Here is an 18,972-nt window from a genome sequence, read left to right as displayed (position 1 = left end):
CTAGTTTTTTCCCCTAAAAAAGAATGTCAAAAATTAGGGGGTGTCTTATCCACGGGGCCCTCTCCCTCCATTTTCTTAAATCTGAGCCCCCCAAAATAGGGGTTGTCTTATACATGGGGGCATCTTATAGATGGAAAAATACGGTATTTCATTCTGAAAAAGATGTGCAGCTCCCTATCCGCAACCTTTTTTCATCAAACACAAAAAATTAAAAACCAGGACAAATATCTCAAGCTGCTTCTGTCACTCTTGTCTGCAATTTACAAAGCCATCACTGAGTTCTACAATATTTTGGTTACAGTATTTCATAGGTGAATAAATACCGTAAGACAATGATGGATTAATTCTGCCAGTATCTATAGTTGAATGCAATCAAGACAACAAAGAGAAGTAATCCCTGGTCAGACAAAACTATAAAAAATATAAATCTTAAAAACCACAACATATTACAAAATGATTATAATTTAAGCTTATCAAATGTTTTGAAGCAAAACTGAGATGTTTAAAATGCAGCACATTATTTACAAAAGAATAGCTTTGATTTTTTCCCCCATAAAGGTTGATACAAGAAGTAGATCCTATAGAAGTTGATACTAAAAGTTGATAGTAAGAATAACAAATAGATTCACCAAAAAAGACTTCTTACTTTATTGTAAGTTTTTATATTACTGAGGATAGAACGTACTCAGCTTTCTTATCACTAACTTTTCCTGAGACTCGCCATTTAAACAGTAATAGATCAGAATTGCAGCAAGTCATCCACCTACAGTAGCTAAAAAAGAATCTGTCCTCCCTGGGCACCTTGTACAAATTGCAGTCCAAAAAAGTGACCCACAGATTCTTTCTGCCTGGCTCCATAGGGACAAATACATTCCTTAAGTGGAATCTTTGCAGATCAGCCAGTTGAAAAAGCAGAGGGCAGGTTTTATTTTTTGTACAGTATTTTAAGCAACTTGGTTTTGTTTTTAAGGGTGGAATTCAACACCATGCTGTGTTGAATGATCCTTCCTTTCAAACTTAACAGTTTCTAGATGGAACAATTTCCCCTCTCCCCACATGCTGTTCTGGAGGTTCTCCCAACGCCCCTTCCTGGGCCAGTTTCAGGAGGTGGGGCCACAGAGGGGGAGGGGAAAGCCCTCTTGTGCAACAGAAGCCCTTGGGCAGGTTTGTTAGGTGAATTTTGCCCTATACGTATATGTGATAGCAAACTGAAACAATATTTTGCGATACAGTGGGCCTACCACTTACATGAGGGTTCGGTTCTGGGGGTCTACATGGAAAGGCAAATTCAAAACTGCACAAAGTCAGGAACCCTCAGAACCAGCCCCTGTGAGGTGTTGCTTACCAGGCTCTGGGAAGCTCATGGGAGAGCCAAAGGAATGCTCCTGGAGCCCTCCCACCACCTTCCGAGAGCCCAGTAAGCGAGGTGGAGGGCTTAAAAAACACTTTCCACAGCAGGAAAGCCTGCTGGGAGTGCGGGTGGGTGGGTAGCGGAAATAAATGAAGATTGGGGAACTGCAGGTTTTCCCCGCTCTCCATTTTCTATTTTATTGCCCCACCCTACCCGTGTAAGGTTGCGATTGCATAAGTAAAGTGATTGTAAGTTGCGGACCCGCTGTACACTGTTGTCCCTGTTTCTTAGTTAGATGCAATTCAATAATACTTCCTTAATTACATTACAGATAAATTCGTTTTACAGAAATGTTCTGCACTCTTATTTTAAAGGTAACTTTGATGCAGTTTTAAAGGCCACAATTTTAGACTCTGGGTTAAGGAACACCATAGTTAATATTAGTTCTAACATGCTACTTAACCCTAGTTAAGTGGCATGGGAGGCAAGGCTACTAAAAGGAAGCATAATTTCCTGAGTCTTGCTCTCAATTAGATTAAATAGATCAGTTCTGAGAAACTTAGAACCCAAAATAAGTTAAGATACACCTAATGATTAGAAGAAATATAGAGTAGTAAGCAGCCTTTTTATTGACCCTTACAGAATAAAAGACTTGTTATAACCTACTGATGTACACTTAACTCTGTGGGTGTTAACACAAGCACATTTTTTATATTGGAGAATTGTAGAGTTGGAAGGGACCATGAGGGTCATTTAGCCCAACTTCCTGTAGTGCAGTAATATTTTGCTCAACGTGGGGCTCAAACGCACAACCTGGAGATTAAGAGTCTCATGTTCTACCAACTGAGCTATCAAGAGAGTAGATATTTTTTCATAAATCACATACAAAGTTTGTGTTTGCTCAGATTTAAGACAACAGCAGTATTTTCTTACAAGTAGACAAAATGAAAAGTGTGCTTCATTCAAAATAGCTGCCTTTTTATTTTTAGCTTCAAACGTACATTAGATGTAGAAATGTACAACTAGCTATTAGCACCTGAATTAGGTTAACATGCACTGACTGCATCAAAGGTAGATGTGTTAAACTCCTGAAAATGTAAAAAGTTATGCTGCAGAACATTATTATACAGAGTTATTGGTTGGTATGCACAATTTGTTTTATAAACAAGGTTCTACTAGTTTTGTCAAAGAGAGGAAGGTGTTTGTTGTTGCTGTTATTATTTATTTCCCACCTTTCACTCTAAGGTCCCAGGGTGGGTTACAACAATCAAATGTGATGTTGAAAAGAAATTACCTGGTCTTTTAATATGATTGATGGAAGTTTTACTTTATACAGTTTGAAATGCTCACTGGTACTCTACCTTTCCAAGGGAAAGACAGAAAAGAAACCATGACACTGATTCTCAAGTGAGTACACTCTTATTATACGTATATCTCACCAGGTATTCTACTGGGGGTGCCCTCCATGCTGCAATCTCTAATTTCTACTGTTCCCTCATTTTACATCCTGACTCCATAATGCATCCTGCTAATGTCCTTTTCCACTCTACTGTCCTTTCTATCAAAAGCTGTACGAACACTTAGTCCAGTACTTCTCTAATACATAATAATGTATTTGCAGTCCCATTATCTCCTTTAAAAGTTACCAAATTATATTCTCCTTGATCTGTTATTATTTTCACCATCCTGAATATTCTAGTGGAAAAATCTCTTAACGTTCCCTTTTCGTTACTACTGTTATAAACCATTGGTCCTTCACGGTGCCTCTCCTGTTTCTGAAACCTATCCTTATCCTTGCATACTTATTTAATTCTAACACTCCTGACAAGTGGGTGAAATTAAGGTTTGCATTATAGATTATTATCCAGCTACAGTGTACCTCTGATGGTAACCATTAATGCATTTTTTATTTTTCAATCTGGATACAAAATTTGATACTGTGGAATATACCTATAGCCTAGGTTGGCTGTAGTCATATATCAATATATCAGACTTGGTCATATAATAGATCTATATCTGACTACTCTTGTTATACTTCTGAAGCAACTTGAATGTCTTTTGGTCTTTCCTATGTATATACACTCTCATACTTTCTTGGTCACTATGTCTTAGCTACCACTCCTGTGGTAATGGCAGAGGATAGTATTCAGCTTTGTTTTACTCAGAGTAGACTCAATGAAATTAGTGGACCTAAATTAGTCATGTTTGTTAATTTCTATGGGTATACACTGAGTAAAACGTGGTTGAATACCACCTAGTACTTTTGCATGGCACTAGACTGAATTCTCCATAAGGGGTCTGTTTTTTATCATTTATAAACTTGTGATTGTATTTCATATTTAGTCTGTCTGTTCCCCCTCTACTGATATTATCGTTTTATTCCACAGTTTATAACTTTGGTTTCTTTAGCCATGATCAGCCTGAATCAAAGACAGATTTTTTTGTGTCTATTTTGTCCTAAATTATCAATGCATGTTTTTGTATATACCTGTCAAAAAAGAAACAAGATGGCTATCATTCATGCAGCTATATAATCTAGAGAGTTTCTGGTTGGAGCAGGGTTGTGTTTTGCTCAACAGTAACCAGTTATGAATCAAATGTTTTCAGAAGAATCTGCTGTAACGCGAAGTGGTTAATCATAACATTCCAAGGACATTGTATGTTTCTAGTTAGTTGAGCTAAAATTAATCAGTGTCTCTTTGCTAGATACAAACCAATTGAATTCCTGCAGAAACTGTTCCAGGAAATGATTCTCATTTAGTTACAGAAGAACCAGTTAGCCTTTCCCAGTTGGTTTGCAGTGATCCAGGCAGTTTACCTCACTGGTTTCAGGGAACAGGATCAACGGATTAAACAAGAATGCATTCCATCATAGTACCTTTTACATTGAGTGTGGCCTATTAAAGCATTGCTGTAGTTCATAGTGTTCACTCATAGTGTTCCTTTTCTGTTTATGAATTCCAGTTACTGAAATGAAGAGTGGAAAGTACATGTGAAAGTTAGCAGAAGCATGAGTACTGAGGACTGATCTTAGGCATTCTGTTCTCTTACTAATTCCTCCTTTGGCTTTACTGGCATTACTATCATGCTAAAAAAAGAGAGAGATTTTTAGGCTGCTGGATATACACAACCCTACCAATGCATGTGGAAAAATTCAATTAAGAGAGACCATAGATGGCAATGAAATACAATATTTGTGTTTCCTTTCCATAATTTTCCATTATGTTTATTTTCTGAAGTTCCAGGATTGCACAGTTGGAATAGGATTTTTTGTGTGGAAGCAACATTTGGGCCTTTTTGTGTGTTTTCACCTACTTTATTTTCAGACAGGAATGACAGCCAGTGGTTTCCACCCAGTTGTGCAACAGACTTCCCCTTGTTTCCTTTCCCCTGTTGCCCACTCCCACCTTTCGCCTGGTGTACTTTTGAGGATCCTCCAACCCTCTGGAGCAGAATTTGGAAGCACAGGGAAGGCTTCAGGGAGAGGGAAGGAAAGGGGGATGTTCCATTGCAGAAGGGGAAGCCTGCTTGTGTAGCATTTGCTGTTCACCAAGCGTTGTGTTTAAAACAAATGAACGTGGCATTTCCACTATAAACTTTGTATACGGTTAATGTGTTTTTATTGTACAGAGCCAAACTTGGAATGCCTCAGTTTTTAAGTCCAGAAGCTCAGAGTCTTCTCCGAATGCTTTTCAAGAGAAACCCTGCAAACAGATTAGGTAAAGAATTTAATTAAGTTATCTACTGCATACTTCAACATTAAGCTAAACAAATCCCTAATATATCTGCTGTTACGTTCATTGCTGACCTCGGATAGGTGCAGGTCCTGATGGAGTTGAGGAAATTAAGAGACATCCATTTTTCTCCACAATAGACTGGAATGTAAGTACACACAACGGAGTAAAACACACTTACAACATTTCATGTTAATTGTGTTACAGCTTTCTAACGTGTTAAATGTGTTTGTCTTAGAAATTGTACAGAAGAGAAATTAATCCACCATTTAAACCAGCAACTGGTAGACCTGAAGACACATTTTATTTTGATCCCGAATTTACAGCAAAAACTCCAAAAGGTAAGATATATATACCGTTTTCTCAGGTGGTTTGGGAAAGTTACAGTTTTAATCTGAATCACGTGCATCATTTTTAACTTTTATGAGTCTAAGGTATACAAATGAAATAAATCAGTCATACAGTTGCTATACATGAGAAACAGGCAAACAACCTCAATTTGTGTTACTTCCTTGGTTTTGTGTTACCTGACACATAGGTGTCCTTTTAATCTGACTTGAGTACGCAGCAGGTCTTTCTTGCCAAGATCTTGTGTTCTTCATGTTCTACCAAAATGGGTGTTGCATTTGGTTGGGATAGGGAAGATGGCCTTTTCAGTTACGATTCCTGGTCTCCCGGGACTCAGTTTTTAGATAGAGAGGCCTATCCCTCGCTGTTACCTTCCAGCACAGTATGATGACTGGGTTGTTCCATCATGTATTTGACCTGACAACTGACTAAAATGGTACGCCACTTTTTAAATATTCTGATCTTTGTTGCCTGTCATATTGTTGTTTTGTTCTGATCATAATTTGAAATGCAGCTTTTGGTGCAGACTGCCTTAGGCATTTTCATGAAATATTTCTAAAAGAGGAATATCTTAAATAAAATTAAATATTTTTTCCCCAGATTCACCTGGTATTCCACCTAGTGCTAATGCTCACCAACTTTTTCGGGGCTTCAGTTTTGTAGCTATTGCAACCGATGATGAAAGTCAAGCAATGCAGACATCTGTTGGGCACTCGATTGTTCAGGTGAATGTTCATTATGAAGTTAACTATTCATATTGGCTGGTATTTAGGGGCCTGCAAGGAGGTCAGATATTGCTTGCACAGTATGTATGCACAAGCTGTGCCCAAAGGATAGATAATCAAGTTTCACATATATCTTATTGAAGGATTTCCACATGCAGAAAATGATATTTGGAAGTGGATGCATTTTCTTCCTCAAGCTGATTATATTACTGGTTTGCATGAGGAAAAAAGCCCTTGCTGTGCAGAAGTGCATGGAAGTGTTTCTGTGACGTTAATCTCTTTTTGTTTTTGTTATCTGTAGCTTGCTGTATCTCAAGAGCTCAAGCTACTTAATGTCTTGACGTTATTTCCACATGCAAAGTAAACAAGTAGACTGCTTTTTCTCTCTCATATTCTGTCCTTGTTTTTGGCTCTATCAGTTTAATTTGAATAGCTTTCGCTACTTATGTGCTCATAACAGACCAGTTCTACTTTGCATGTGTTATTAAACATTTTATTCGCCTTTTTGTTATGTCCAATTTGAGATAGCTTTATTCAGAAAATAAAAATTATCAGTTAATAATGCTTTGGGGCACATAACCATAAACAAGCCTTTGGCAAGCTGGTGTCCTCTAGATACTGTAGTTCAAAACAAATGGAGGGGACCAGGTTTGTGAAGGTTGCCTAAAACCATGAATTAGTATTGTGTGCGGAGGCTACAGTGGAAAACTGTTTAATGGCTTCCATAGAAGCCAGACTATGTAGCAATGGTTTAAAGTTAACTTCTATATTCCAGCTTGTTTGCAAGCGATTAAGCATAGTTCCTAGTTTTGATTGCAGCTTCCTTGCTTGTTGCCCCACACATGTAAAGGGAGGAGCAAATGAACTATATGCTGAACCAAGGGGTAATGTGAAAACCAGCCGTTTGTGTCTTTCCACACTATTCAGTGTGTCTGAACATATTATTCAGGTTGGAGAAGATGTGAAAATCAGAGTGGAAAATGCTTCCTTTTAAAAGTTCAATATTATTAGTTGTACAAACAATTCATTACTGATAAACATTTGTTCTAAAATATAAAGATCTAAATTGGATGTTTGTAAAGAATGCATTAATTGATAATGTTATTTTGGTAGCAGTTACACAGGAACAGCATTCAGTTTACTGATGGATATGAAGTCAAACAAGATATAGGAGTTGGCTCCTATTCGGTGTGCAAGAGATGTATACATAAAGCAACAAATATGGAATATGCAGTAAAGGTAATTAATTGTTTCAAGCATCCATAATGTTAGCACATTCTCAGTGCACTGAGGTAATTGGGTAACGGAGGCTGAGAAGCATTTTGAGGCCTATGGGTTAAGATGAGGGGAGACTGTTATAGGCTTGTAGTGAGGTGGCTTCGGCAGGAGATTGAGGAACTGGAAAAGCAGAAATCTGCAAACACCCAATTGATGAAAGTGTTATGAGCTTAGAAGGAAAACTGGTTTGAAGAAGGGTGGCTCTTCACACCAAAATGCTGTTTCAAATCCTCTGAGAGACTTAAAACAGTGGTTGTAGGTATGAAACAATATTGACATTGGGGAAAACTGAGTTAATAATATAGTTATTGGTTCAAATATGTTTGCTCTTTTAGATAATAGACAAGAGTAAAAGAGATCCCACAGAGGAAATAGAAATCCTACTACGATATGGACAGCATCCAAATATTATTACTCTCAAAGATGTAAGTAGATGATTAGCAGCTTTATTGCAATTCAGGCATAAATATGATGCTTTTGACATGTACAGTATTTAATCTTTCATTAGGAGTCTGCAAATGCACTTGCTAGGTTAATGGAATGAAGATTGTTATGCCTTTCAATTTCAGTGGGTGTACTCGGAGTATGACTAATGTTGGATACAACTCTGTGCACAATTGAGCACTTAAATAATGTGTTACACTTTTCAGGTGTACGATGATGGGAAATGTGTGTACCTGGTAACAGAACTTATGAAAGGAGGAGAGCTGTTGGACAAAATCCTTAGGCAAAAGTTTTTTTCAGAAAGAGAAGCCAGTGCTGTTCTACTGACAATAACAAAAACTGTTGAATATCTTCATGCACAAGGAGTAAGTCTGCGTTCTTGAGGGATATATTTGAAATGCACTACCTAGTTAATACAGTAGATAAGTTATTCCATTGTTACAGCTCTTAAAGCTTTCATTTTATTTTAAATTCTCCCATCTGGTCTGTAAGCATTAACTAATTAGATGCTAGTTTGCAATAGTTTGTTAGTTTGTGTAAAGATAGAAGAATAGGAACCCAAGAGCCAGTTCATAACTTTTCAGTAGATATGGTGAATAAGGGCAAGCACACAAGTACCTTATAGATAATTAACTTGTAAGAATGAATGCTCATGAATATATATATATATATATGACCCAAAATGATAGACTATACTCAATTAATTTATTTTGCAATAAAGGGATGTTGATATTGGATACATTATATTCTTTTTAAATGTGGAAGGACATACAAAATAAGAATTCCATGCTTTTAATAGAAACAACAGCCATGTTTGTTTGTTTGGTTTAGGTTGTACACAGAGACTTGAAACCCAGCAACATCCTTTATGTTGATGAATCTGGCAATCCGGAATCTATTCGAATTTGTGACTTTGGCTTTGCAAAGCAGCTGAGAGCAGAAAATGGCCTTCTAATGACTCCTTGTTACACAGCAAATTTTGTTGCTCCCGAGGTAACTATCAGTATAGTTCTTTGGTGTGGAGGTGAGAGTGTGCAGTATTATGACCTGATTCTGATTCCTTAACTTGGGTTAAGTTACATGTGTCCTGGGCTTCTGTTTTGGCCCTGTATATTGGGCTGGGCAAGCCACAGTGCTTTTCAGAGTTAGAGGTAGAACACAAGGCATTCCTGCCCCCTCTTTTTAAGAGTTTTGAGACTGTTGATACATCAAGTGGTGCACAAATGATTTAATGCTTTGTTTACCTCATAGTTATTATGCAGAAACAATATAGTTCCTCCCCCTTTCAGTGTACTTCTATACTGATGTAGTCTTTTGAGGATTCTTATGAAACAGGAAAATTCTGTTCAAGTAAAATATTTCTTTTTGCAGTCCTGTGGTGGCTGTACAGTGGAATTGTCTTCACCCTGTGTGCTTGCTTCAATGGAGTGACTTTTTAAATAACTCACACATTTTTTCTTAAATGTATAATAGATGCTCACTCCTTCAATACTTGCACATTTTAGGTAATAATAAATCTGCTCTGGAGGGTCCCCCACCCTCTGGAGCAGATGTTGGATGTGTGCAGGGGGCTGTAGGGAAAGAAGAGGGGTAGAAGAAAAACTGTTGATGAGTGGATGCCTGCTTGTGCTGCATTGGATTCCACCCATTTTTCATAACCAAAGGAATTGGCTTTTTCTGCAGAAACTAATGAAAACATTGCTTTCCATAGGTTTTAAAAAGGCAAGGCTATGATGCTGCATGCGACATATGGAGCCTTGGTGTTCTGCTTTATACAATGCTGACTGGGTATGTTTGTAGGTTCTAAGTTGGAAATTGTTACATTAATTTGTAAAAGTGGATTAGAGGTTCTTGTAGCTTTTCATCTCAGAATTTCAAAACTAAGTTGATATTCTCTTGCAGCAAGTGTGTGTCCACAAGGTATTGCCTGTGTATATACTCTGTCCTACTCTGTTACCTTGAGATCTGCTCATGTCCCCTTGCCCCATTGTTCTGCTGTGCTTTCTTGTTCCTTCTCCCCAGTCATTCATTCATGAGGCAGATAGTGGTGATGAGAGATGAAGCTGCAGGGCTAATAGCAATACTGAATAGGTTTCAGTATTTTCTATATAAAATTAGTATTTTTTTTATTTCTGCCCTGCCCATCTGACTGGGTTGCTCCAGTCACTCTCGGTGGCTTCCAGTATATACAAAAACATAATAAAACATTAAACGTTACAGGGCTGCCTTCAGATGTATTCTAAAGGTTGTATAGTTACTTATCCCCTTGACATAGGATGGGAGGGTGTTCCACAGGGTGGGTGCCACTACCGAAAAGCCCCTCTGCCTGGTCTGCTGACTTTCCTAAGTCTGCTGAATTCAGTAAGATGACAAGCTACTTCCTAACATGAATTTCCCTATACTATGAATATGCATTACTATTTTAGTGTCGTTGACACTTGTAGTAGTTGGAAGTTAACAAGGAACTCAAAATCTTTGTGATTGTTATTATTATTTTTAGCTACACTCCATTTGCAAATGGTCCTGATGATACTCCAGAAGAAATTTTGGCACGAATAGGCAGTGGAAAGTTCTCTCTCAGTGGTGGATACTGGAATTCTGTTTCAGATACAGCAAAGGTAGCATATATGTTCCATCCATTGTATGTTAGATGTGTTTTTGAATAACATTTCATGGCAACATCTGAAATTTATTGTTTAACCAACTAGGTGATTATAAGACTACATCATTGTAGATAATCAAAGTTGAGCATATAAATAAAATTAAGTCCATGATAAAAGAAACGCGGCAAATGGGCATCCCTTGCATTAGATCCAGAGAGAGATCAGCAGAACTCTGCTCCTGCAACAGCACTTTCTTGACTCCTGCAACCCCTTGAAAGCCACTGCTAAGAGTCTAGCATTCCTCTGGAATGATACATGAAACTGAGGTCAGAAGACACAATTTGTTTCCTCCCTTTACATCACTATTTGGAAGTAAATGCACACACTTGGAAGTACACAGCTGCAAGAATTGGGGAAGCACTCTTCCAAGATTAGGGAAATGTGGGCTTTTCACAGGAATTGTCTTCAGCTGAATGGAACTTAATGAGGATGGAGGTACTTGCAATCAGGGTAAAGATATGAGGCAGTAGACAGATGCACTGGTGCCTTATCTGCAGATGCAGAAAGTGGGGGAGAGGAGGAGCTAAGCAAAAAGGGAAAAAGCTTGCTGAAAACAGAAGATGCTCTCAGCTCCGTCACCCACTCAGTTACAGACCATACTTAGGATATTGGGGGGGGCATGTCACTAATTTTACAATCTTATAAATTATAAATGAATATGAATTTCCTTCCAGTGATAGATGTTGCAGACTATGTCTTTAAAATGTGATGGACACTACAACTTAAACAAACAAACCACCATTGGAACTCTAGTATGTTGCTGAATGGTGATTTATTTAAATTAATATCCTCCATATGTTTTTAAGAAGTCTCTCTGTATTCCTGCTCCTCTTTCTTGATAACAGACCTTTATCCCTATAGCATTTGAAAATATATTTGGAAATAGGAGAAATGAATAATCTGAATCATTTTTATCAGAGTGTATGTAGTTTTGTGAGATTCAAAATCTTAGATTTGTTGCATATTTTAAGCCTTAGAACGCATGCCTAATTAGTTCTGTTATATTATTAATAGGACTTGGTTTCGAAAATGCTTCATGTTGACCCTCATCAGAGGTTGACGGCTGCCCAGGTCTTGAGACATCCATGGATTGTCCACTGTGACCAGTTGCCTCAGTTCCAGCTAAACAGGCAAGATGCTCCACATCTTGTGAAGGTAAAAATACACATTTGTATAACTGTGTTTTTTCATCTATTTTCCCCTTTAAAATTTGCAGACTGCCTGCATCTCCTTCCATTTTCCCAAGTACCCGGTCACTGGCTGTACTTCCATTCCATAGAGTGTCCCATTACTATTCCTATTCCTACCCCTCTCCCCATTAAACTGCAGTTTCTACTTCCATTTTGTTGTTTGTGCCTGGTAGATTTTCTAAGGCTACATACCTCTTGCAGCACTGATTTGCCGAAATTCTGTAATAGTACTTCCATCACTGGGGAAACAAACTGTTATACTGTTAAACAGGGAGTCCCTTCTCTATAGCTTAAATCACAATTCAGGTATAGATGTCTGTGGATTCAATAACAATGTAAAAATGTACCTAGTTTGTATTATTCTATTTGTCACCAGCTCTGGGCCTGCAGGATCAAAATGTGAAAATGCACAATAGAATACGGAACATGGAGTGATTAGAGATTCCTTCTCCCTTGGCTTATAATCTAAAAGACACAAAGGAAAAGGAATTGGTAGAGGGGGAAAGAAAAATCAAGTCACTATATCCCCAGAAACTGTGGGCAATGTGAACCAAAATGACACAAAATAAATCTAGAGCTGTGCACACAAAGCTTCAGTGTTAAAAAAAGTTGTATTTGTGAAGAGTGGGTCAACTTGCACATTATAATGTGCTGCTTGTTTAAACTAAAAATAGCCCCTAATCACTTTTATTGATTTTGAATCACATTACAATTATTTTTTAAACCTTTTTATTTTTAGGGTGCCATGGCTGCTACATACTCAGCGTTGAACCGCAATCAGTCGCCAGTTTTAGAGCCAGTAGGCCGTTCTACCCTTGCTCAACGAAGAGGAGTGAAAAAAATTACCTCAACTGCCCTGTGAAGTGACCTTAGTTGAAAAATGTGGTACCATAATACGATGATAGCACAAATCATGGCAACAGGTAGCACATATCCAAGATACCTGCAAGCACACTGTTCCAGCTGGTACCTATTATGCTGCTGCTCCTGCTTTCATCTGTTCTTGCTTTAAACTATCAGTGGCAAAATATTGCCCTTCAGATGGAATATAAAGTGGAATCAATGGGAAATGAACTATTCATGGAGATAGTAGAATTCCATACACCTGTCACATTAAATACACTGAATGAAGCACTCTCTCCCCATATAGCATTATTTTTATAGGGAATATTTTTACTCCCTTTAAAATATTCTTCGTTACATGTATGGATGGACAGTTTATGTTAAGCACTTAGCTTAAACAGTATGTTTATATTAGCACTGTATTATTTGTGCCATCCAGCATTTTATATGTTTTTGTAAACTTTTCATAAGCAGTACATTTCTGTACTGTTTCCTTTTACATGCCTTCTATTTAGACTAATTGAATTTGACAATTACGTTTGATTAAATGGTTAATCAATATGGTTAACATCTCTAAAGCAGCTTGACTGTTAAACAGCTATTGAATGTAATTCTGTGAATGTGTTTTGTGTATGTCTCTCCACAGACATACGGTTAGAAGTCATGGGAATCCAGAGCTGTTGACGGATTTAATGGCACATTAGGTTCCTCACCATCAGACATGTGGAATTGAATCTGTACTGACATGAAAAAGCAACTGTATATCTCCAGTGTGCATGTCCTTTTTGTGGACATCGGACGCCATGGCAAAATAGTTTAACCAGTTTTGTTGTGTTTAGTTGTAATTGGTCATCTAAAACCCAAAACTTTGCTGCTTCAGGAGAAGGGATAACTCTTCCACAGAGCTAAACTGAAATAGGGTGGGAAATGGAACATTTAAAGCTAAAGCAGTGCATTATCTGTTAATGAGCATGCCAGCAAAAGAAAAAAAGTAAGGAAATTGCAATTAGGAGGTTGGCTGAACTTGGACTATTTTCAGCTTGCAATCCAAAGCAGAATGGCATTTGAGTTGAATGGGGATGTGCCCAGTGTCTTCAGCCTTTCCTAGTGGCTCTGCTATTAGCATTGGACTTTTGGTCATTGCTAGTCAATCAGCTGGCCAGCTAAGGCTACAATCCTAACCACACATAACTAATGACTAAGCCTGAAGACCATGGTGGGGCCTGGACTTTGTTTTTATTATTTTAATTAGAAAGTGGGGAAAGGTCTGTGTTCCCAGCTTGTTTGAATTGTCTTGGAGTACTTGTTTTCTGGGAAATATTGAAGTTGTATTTACTAAAAAGTTTGATATGTTGAAGTACAGCATAATTTTGACGGATCATCCCAGAGTTCTGCCAAAGATTTTTTTTTTTTAATATCAATGTTTCTGAGTTTTGAAAACAATTTAGTCCTAATTCAGTGTGTTAAACAAAATAGCAGCAAGATAGGCAGTGAGTAGTAGTTTTCTTGGGTCTTACAAATGCTTACCTTTTCTAAGGTCACTCAGCCCCATGTAGTATTCTTAGTCTTCCTCTTGTAGGAACTTCTAGTGCTTTGCATCATGCCTTGCCTTACAAACTCATGCAGTTCCTTTGGTTTTGTTGTTTCAGGTTATTTTATTTTTTATTTATAAATAGTATTTCGAAAGCATGTTTTTTCTTTCCTTCCACATCAGACTAGTCTGCAAATCAAGCCTGTGCTTAGAAGCTGCTAATCTAGACACCCAGAGGCCTTTAATTTACTATCTCTTTATTTGTTGTATTTTGAAATCCAGTTTTCTTCTGTTGTTTGGAAATCTTTTTAATAATTAGACAAGTTGCCAGCAATCTTCCTTGCAGCAACAAATCCAAAATTTCTCATCCCCTCTGTCCTCAATCTCATAGTTAAAGAGACAATTGTTACTCGATGACATTTCATATAGATGTGGTAGAACTAAAATATCTGGGCAGTGAACATCCCTTATTCTTCATTCATGTGATTTGGAGTGTTCTGTGCAAAGAATGAGCCAGCTACCTTTTCTAGTTGGGTTTCCTGAATATTGTCTCTGAAGTATTGATCTAATATTGTGGATTCAGAGTTCTAAGCATAGGAATTGGTGCTGGGGGGCTGCAGGGGGAATTGGCAGAAATCTCCCTGTCCTCCTGTGTAAGCCTCTGCTGTTTCTCAGACCCCCTTTTAAGTGGAAAGGCAATACTGGACCCAAACATCTTATGCTTCTTTTACTCTATTTTTAATCAGATATTTTCAATAGGCTGCTATTTTAGCTCGGTGGTCCTTCATGTATTTCATTCTTAATTAGAGTAGTCTTCAACTACTAGTTGATCAGCACAATAATACCTCTGAAGCACTTACGACGCAATTCATAACTGTTTAATCAGACATTCCATTTGTGTCTCTGGACATGTGAAGAGACAAGCTAAAAAACTCAGCATATTTTTTTTAAAATACTCCGTTTCCCACAAATAACTTAAATCAACCCAAAGGAAGGAAGCATATCATTTCCATGGTCATGCTTATTCAATCTTGTCATAGATGGGCTAGCTTAAGTTGTAACATAGCTATCATATCCTAAATTTGATAAGGATGCTAAAATACTTGGCTAAAATCCAGTATTTTGGCAAATCATTTAAAAATAATTCAATACCAACGTAAGAGATATCAATAATGGTATAGGACCTTGTTCTCCTCGGCATTAACGAATAGTTGCCTTGGGAAACTGAACTGATTTCTTGCAATAACTTGGGCTTTCTACCTGTGATCTCAAATTAGTTAACACATTTCACGAACCTGTAGGAAACTGTTCAAGTCTCGTGCAAAGGAAGACCTCTTTCAGGGATTGCTTTGTCATTGAGGGTTTTTTTTATCAGATGCTTTAAAGATGCTTGTCTTTTTGCACTTGCGTTAGATCTATTCATAAGTCATCATTCTGCTTTGGTAGCTCTGCTCTTGAGACAGAGGCATGTCTTAATTTAAATCATTCCCTTAATGTTACGTTTACAAAATAACTTTGCACAGTTGGATTCAAGTATATCCAGTCTTGCATTGTTCGCTTGGGCTTTGCGACATCCAGCTTCTCATCCGGGGCCACTCAGGCTGCAACCCCACTTACTAGAACGTAAAACCTGATCAACACAATAGGATTTATTTCTGAGTAAATATGCAACAGAATTGCACTGTAAATCTGAAAATGTTACTCTTGAGTGAAAACTCACCTGACCCTAGAAAAATGTGAACTACTTTAGGCTAGTGTTCGTTACTATGTCTCCCTAGAGTGAAATTCAGTTGTTCATCCTAGCATTGCTGCTCCAGCAGAATTTTTCCACTAATGAAGGAAGAACAATGGGGATTATTTGTTGATTTCCCGCTCCTCCTCCTCTCCAGAACTAATTTTCAGGGGCACTGAGGGCCATAGGCAGGAGGGGGAGACCAGAAAAAATACCTCCCCTCTTCCTATGTTAGCGGGTGCGCGGATCACAGTCCTCACGCCTTGTGTAGGGGCAGCAATTAGTTAGTCCCTAGTTGCTAACTTACACCCTTTTTCTTATACAAGCACTCCTTCCTCTTACCTAAACTCTTCTTTATAACAAGTTAGCTTTCTGGACAACACTCTACAGCAATAACGTTGGCTTGTTTCAAACAAGACACATCCATATCCAAATCCAGAATTTTTTTACTGTCTACACTCAGCTTTTCTTTGCTGTGTAGTAATGCATTAATATGGGAATGGAAAATGGTTTCAGTGTTGCACTGACTGTCTCATACTCACAGGAGAATCAGGATCCTGCAAAAAAGACGTATAGGTGCACATGATTCAGAAGATAAGTTGTACTGCTTCAATTTTGGCTTTTTCTGAATACTTCAGGCAGTGATCAGGGAGGCTCATTTTCATTTTCTGTAAAGAAGTCCCTCAACTAACAGAAACATATTTAAATTTAAGAAACCATTGATTTGGTTGGCCTTATTTTACACGTGGATATGCTCACCCCAGCTCAGTTATATGCTAGAAACTATTTAACACCAAGTAATTTTACAGTTCCTCTAGTGCTCACAAACCTGTTCCCTTTAGCGCTATTTCTTAGTAGGCTGATTTCTTAAAAGATTTTAAACCAAAGGATAAAATTTGCAACTACTGTAAAATATAACTGCAAAATCATGTTACTTTTTATATCTGAGAGGAACCACCAGTCTACTGCTGTTGCTTTCTGTCTGTGGCTTAAAATTTTGGTATCAACAATGCAGTTATCACCGAAGCCCCCCAAATATTCAAGAAAGCATGCGTTTACTAAATTTGATTGAATTGTCAAACTAGTTGCTTTAAAATAGATTCTGTGATGGATGGCAAAAGGCAAACTCATTTAAAGTGTTTAGGACTGTTGACTTACCCAAGATTTTTGGAGGGTAAGTTTGAAAAATTTATTCACAATAAAATAGCCCAACTCAGTCCTTAAATCCTTTCAGTGATGATCATCTGCATAGTCACTTGGTTAGAACATGGTGCTGAAAAACCCTTTCAGTGATCTTCACTTGCTCGCATTTCCCCTTCCACAAAGTTAATATTCCCTGTGTATTCATAACTGTGGTAAGAGAAATAAATATGCCTACTTAGATTCAGAATTGGCACCTTTGAAACCACTTTAAAATGTCAGGACCCTTAAGACACTCATATGAATGTAAGGAAGTTACATTTTCATTACTCTCAATATATAAACTGGATATTCTGAATTTATTGCTACCTGATAGAGAGGTGGCAAGAATTTGTCAGCTTAATTTATAGCTCTGGTAATATGAAGCAGCTTTCCAAGGCCCAACAAGCCATCCTGTGACAAGATGTCAAACCGCAAGATTTTCCTCAAATAAGCACTGTACTGGTTTTATGACATCTCAAAAGTACTCTTTACTGTATTTTCTTTTCCCTACAAGGTATGATATGGAAAGAAAGAAAGAAAGGGCTTGAGAACTGCAGTTGGATGTCCAGCAAAACAAAATAAATTAGTAGTTATGTTCTCAATATCCGAGCAGGAGAAAACTGAGATTTCTTACAATCGTTCTTGTTAGATTAGCTGTCTGTCAAGACCAAGCAAGCGAAGTATTTAAAATTGATTTTTAAATACAGAATCAGGGCATAAGGAAATAATTGTATGTAGTTTTGTTGTAGTAAATGTAGTAGATGAACAGAAGCATTGCTTTTCTGGTAATGGAAAGGAAGGCTTTTGCTCAGAGGCATGTGAATCCTTGGTAAGCAGTAATGAATGGCTTTTAACTCATGAAAGTGATGTATATGATTAGCTTTATCTTTATACTTCTGACCTAGGGAAAGTGCACTCATGAGGGATGTAATTATTTTAACAGTTTTAGTGAAGGGAGGGGGAATCTACATAAGAGATTTTTTTTTAATATCAGAAAATATTTTTCTACAGTTATGTACAATCATTCTTTATATTGACTTCTTCAGCATGGCATGCAAGTCTAAGGTACAACAAAAGGACCTGGCTGTATTGTACCTTTAGAGTAGAAAATTAAAATAGCATCTGTTGGATGCTTTTGTTAGCATCATAGAACTGAAGTGCTGATAAGGAGACTAAAGGACTGATAACTTCTGATGGTTTTATTGAGAGCTATGTATGTTTTCAAAAAATACTGTATATGTGTAATCAGAAATGTTCCAGATACAACCACAGATGAGCCTTGAAAGATACAATTGCTTGTATCCTTGTCAAAGGGCAGGTTTTGTAGTCTTCAAAAGAAATTGAATTTATACAGCAAATAAACTTTCAAAGATATATTAATGTGTGCATTTCAAGTAATTTACTACTTCTCTCATTACAAAACAAGTATTATTCATTAGTTGTGTGATTCTTAGCTTGTTCACATTATGTTGTATGGAATAGTCTCCTCCGTGCTCTGAAGCCCACTGTGCATGCCTGAATAAGTAGCAGAGGTGCCCACAAATAATAGTTGGCAAACATGCCAAACTAACGTTTTTAGACTCCTGTAGTAAATGAAGAATTTCTAGAGCAGGCAGAAGTTGTGTTATAGACTTGCATGGCCTTCACGTCCAAAGTCCAGCATAACCTAGTTTCTCCTACCTCTCTTCAGAAACTGCATATGATTATGCTGGCCTCTGGAGCAGGTTTCTTCTTGCACCAAAGGTTTGCGTAACAACGAGAAACTCCCTACTGCAGCCAATCCCAGTGGAACTTGGTTGGACTGTCAGGGAGACCCACTTGCAAAGGAGCAATTAGAAGATTTAGGGAAGCTCCAGCTCATGGGCCCTACTGCCAAATGAAAACCTGGAGGGAGAATAAAATTCCATGAGCAAATGGGAGATCCATTCATCTGATCAGCAGGTATAAATGA

At 37.7% G+C, this 18,972-nt stretch overlaps 1 protein-coding gene across 2 annotated transcripts in view; it reads left to right on the top strand.

Moving 5' to 3' along the window:
* RPS6KA3 (ribosomal protein S6 kinase A3) overlaps positions 1 to 18,395 on the top strand; it is a 42,983-nt gene extending 24,588 nt beyond the window's left edge. The window contains exons 10-22 of one of the 2 annotated variants that reach the window (XM_083612287.1): positions 2,688 to 2,758; positions 4,982 to 5,070; positions 5,169 to 5,233; positions 5,324 to 5,426; positions 6,034 to 6,158; positions 7,275 to 7,397; positions 7,772 to 7,861; positions 8,087 to 8,245; positions 8,712 to 8,873; positions 9,592 to 9,668; positions 10,381 to 10,498; positions 11,558 to 11,698; positions 12,473 to 18,395. In XM_083612287.1, coding sequence (XP_083468413.1) covers positions 2,688 to 2,758; positions 4,982 to 5,070; positions 5,169 to 5,233; positions 5,324 to 5,426; positions 6,034 to 6,158; positions 7,275 to 7,397; positions 7,772 to 7,861; positions 8,087 to 8,245; positions 8,712 to 8,873; positions 9,592 to 9,668; positions 10,381 to 10,498; positions 11,558 to 11,698; positions 12,473 to 12,595 — 1,446 coding nt within the window. In that variant the 3' untranslated portion in view covers positions 12,596 to 18,395. Of the gene's footprint in view, positions 1 to 2,687; positions 2,759 to 4,981; positions 5,071 to 5,168; positions 5,234 to 5,323; positions 5,427 to 6,033; positions 6,159 to 7,271; positions 7,398 to 7,771; positions 7,862 to 8,086; positions 8,246 to 8,711; positions 8,874 to 9,591; positions 9,669 to 10,380; positions 10,499 to 11,557; positions 11,699 to 12,472 lie in introns of both variants that reach the window. The other variant, XM_083612286.1, reaches the window with a different exon arrangement.
* Positions 18,396 to 18,972: the final 577 nt, after the last annotated feature.

Source organism: Podarcis filfolensis, assembly GCF_964270895.1.
Source record: "Podarcis filfolensis genome assembly, chromosome: 4".
NCBI lineage: Eukaryota > Metazoa > Chordata > Lepidosauria > Squamata > Lacertidae > Podarcis > Podarcis filfolensis.
Note: the sequence above shows the minus strand (reverse complement) of the source record. Positions and strands in the feature narration are given on the sequence as shown.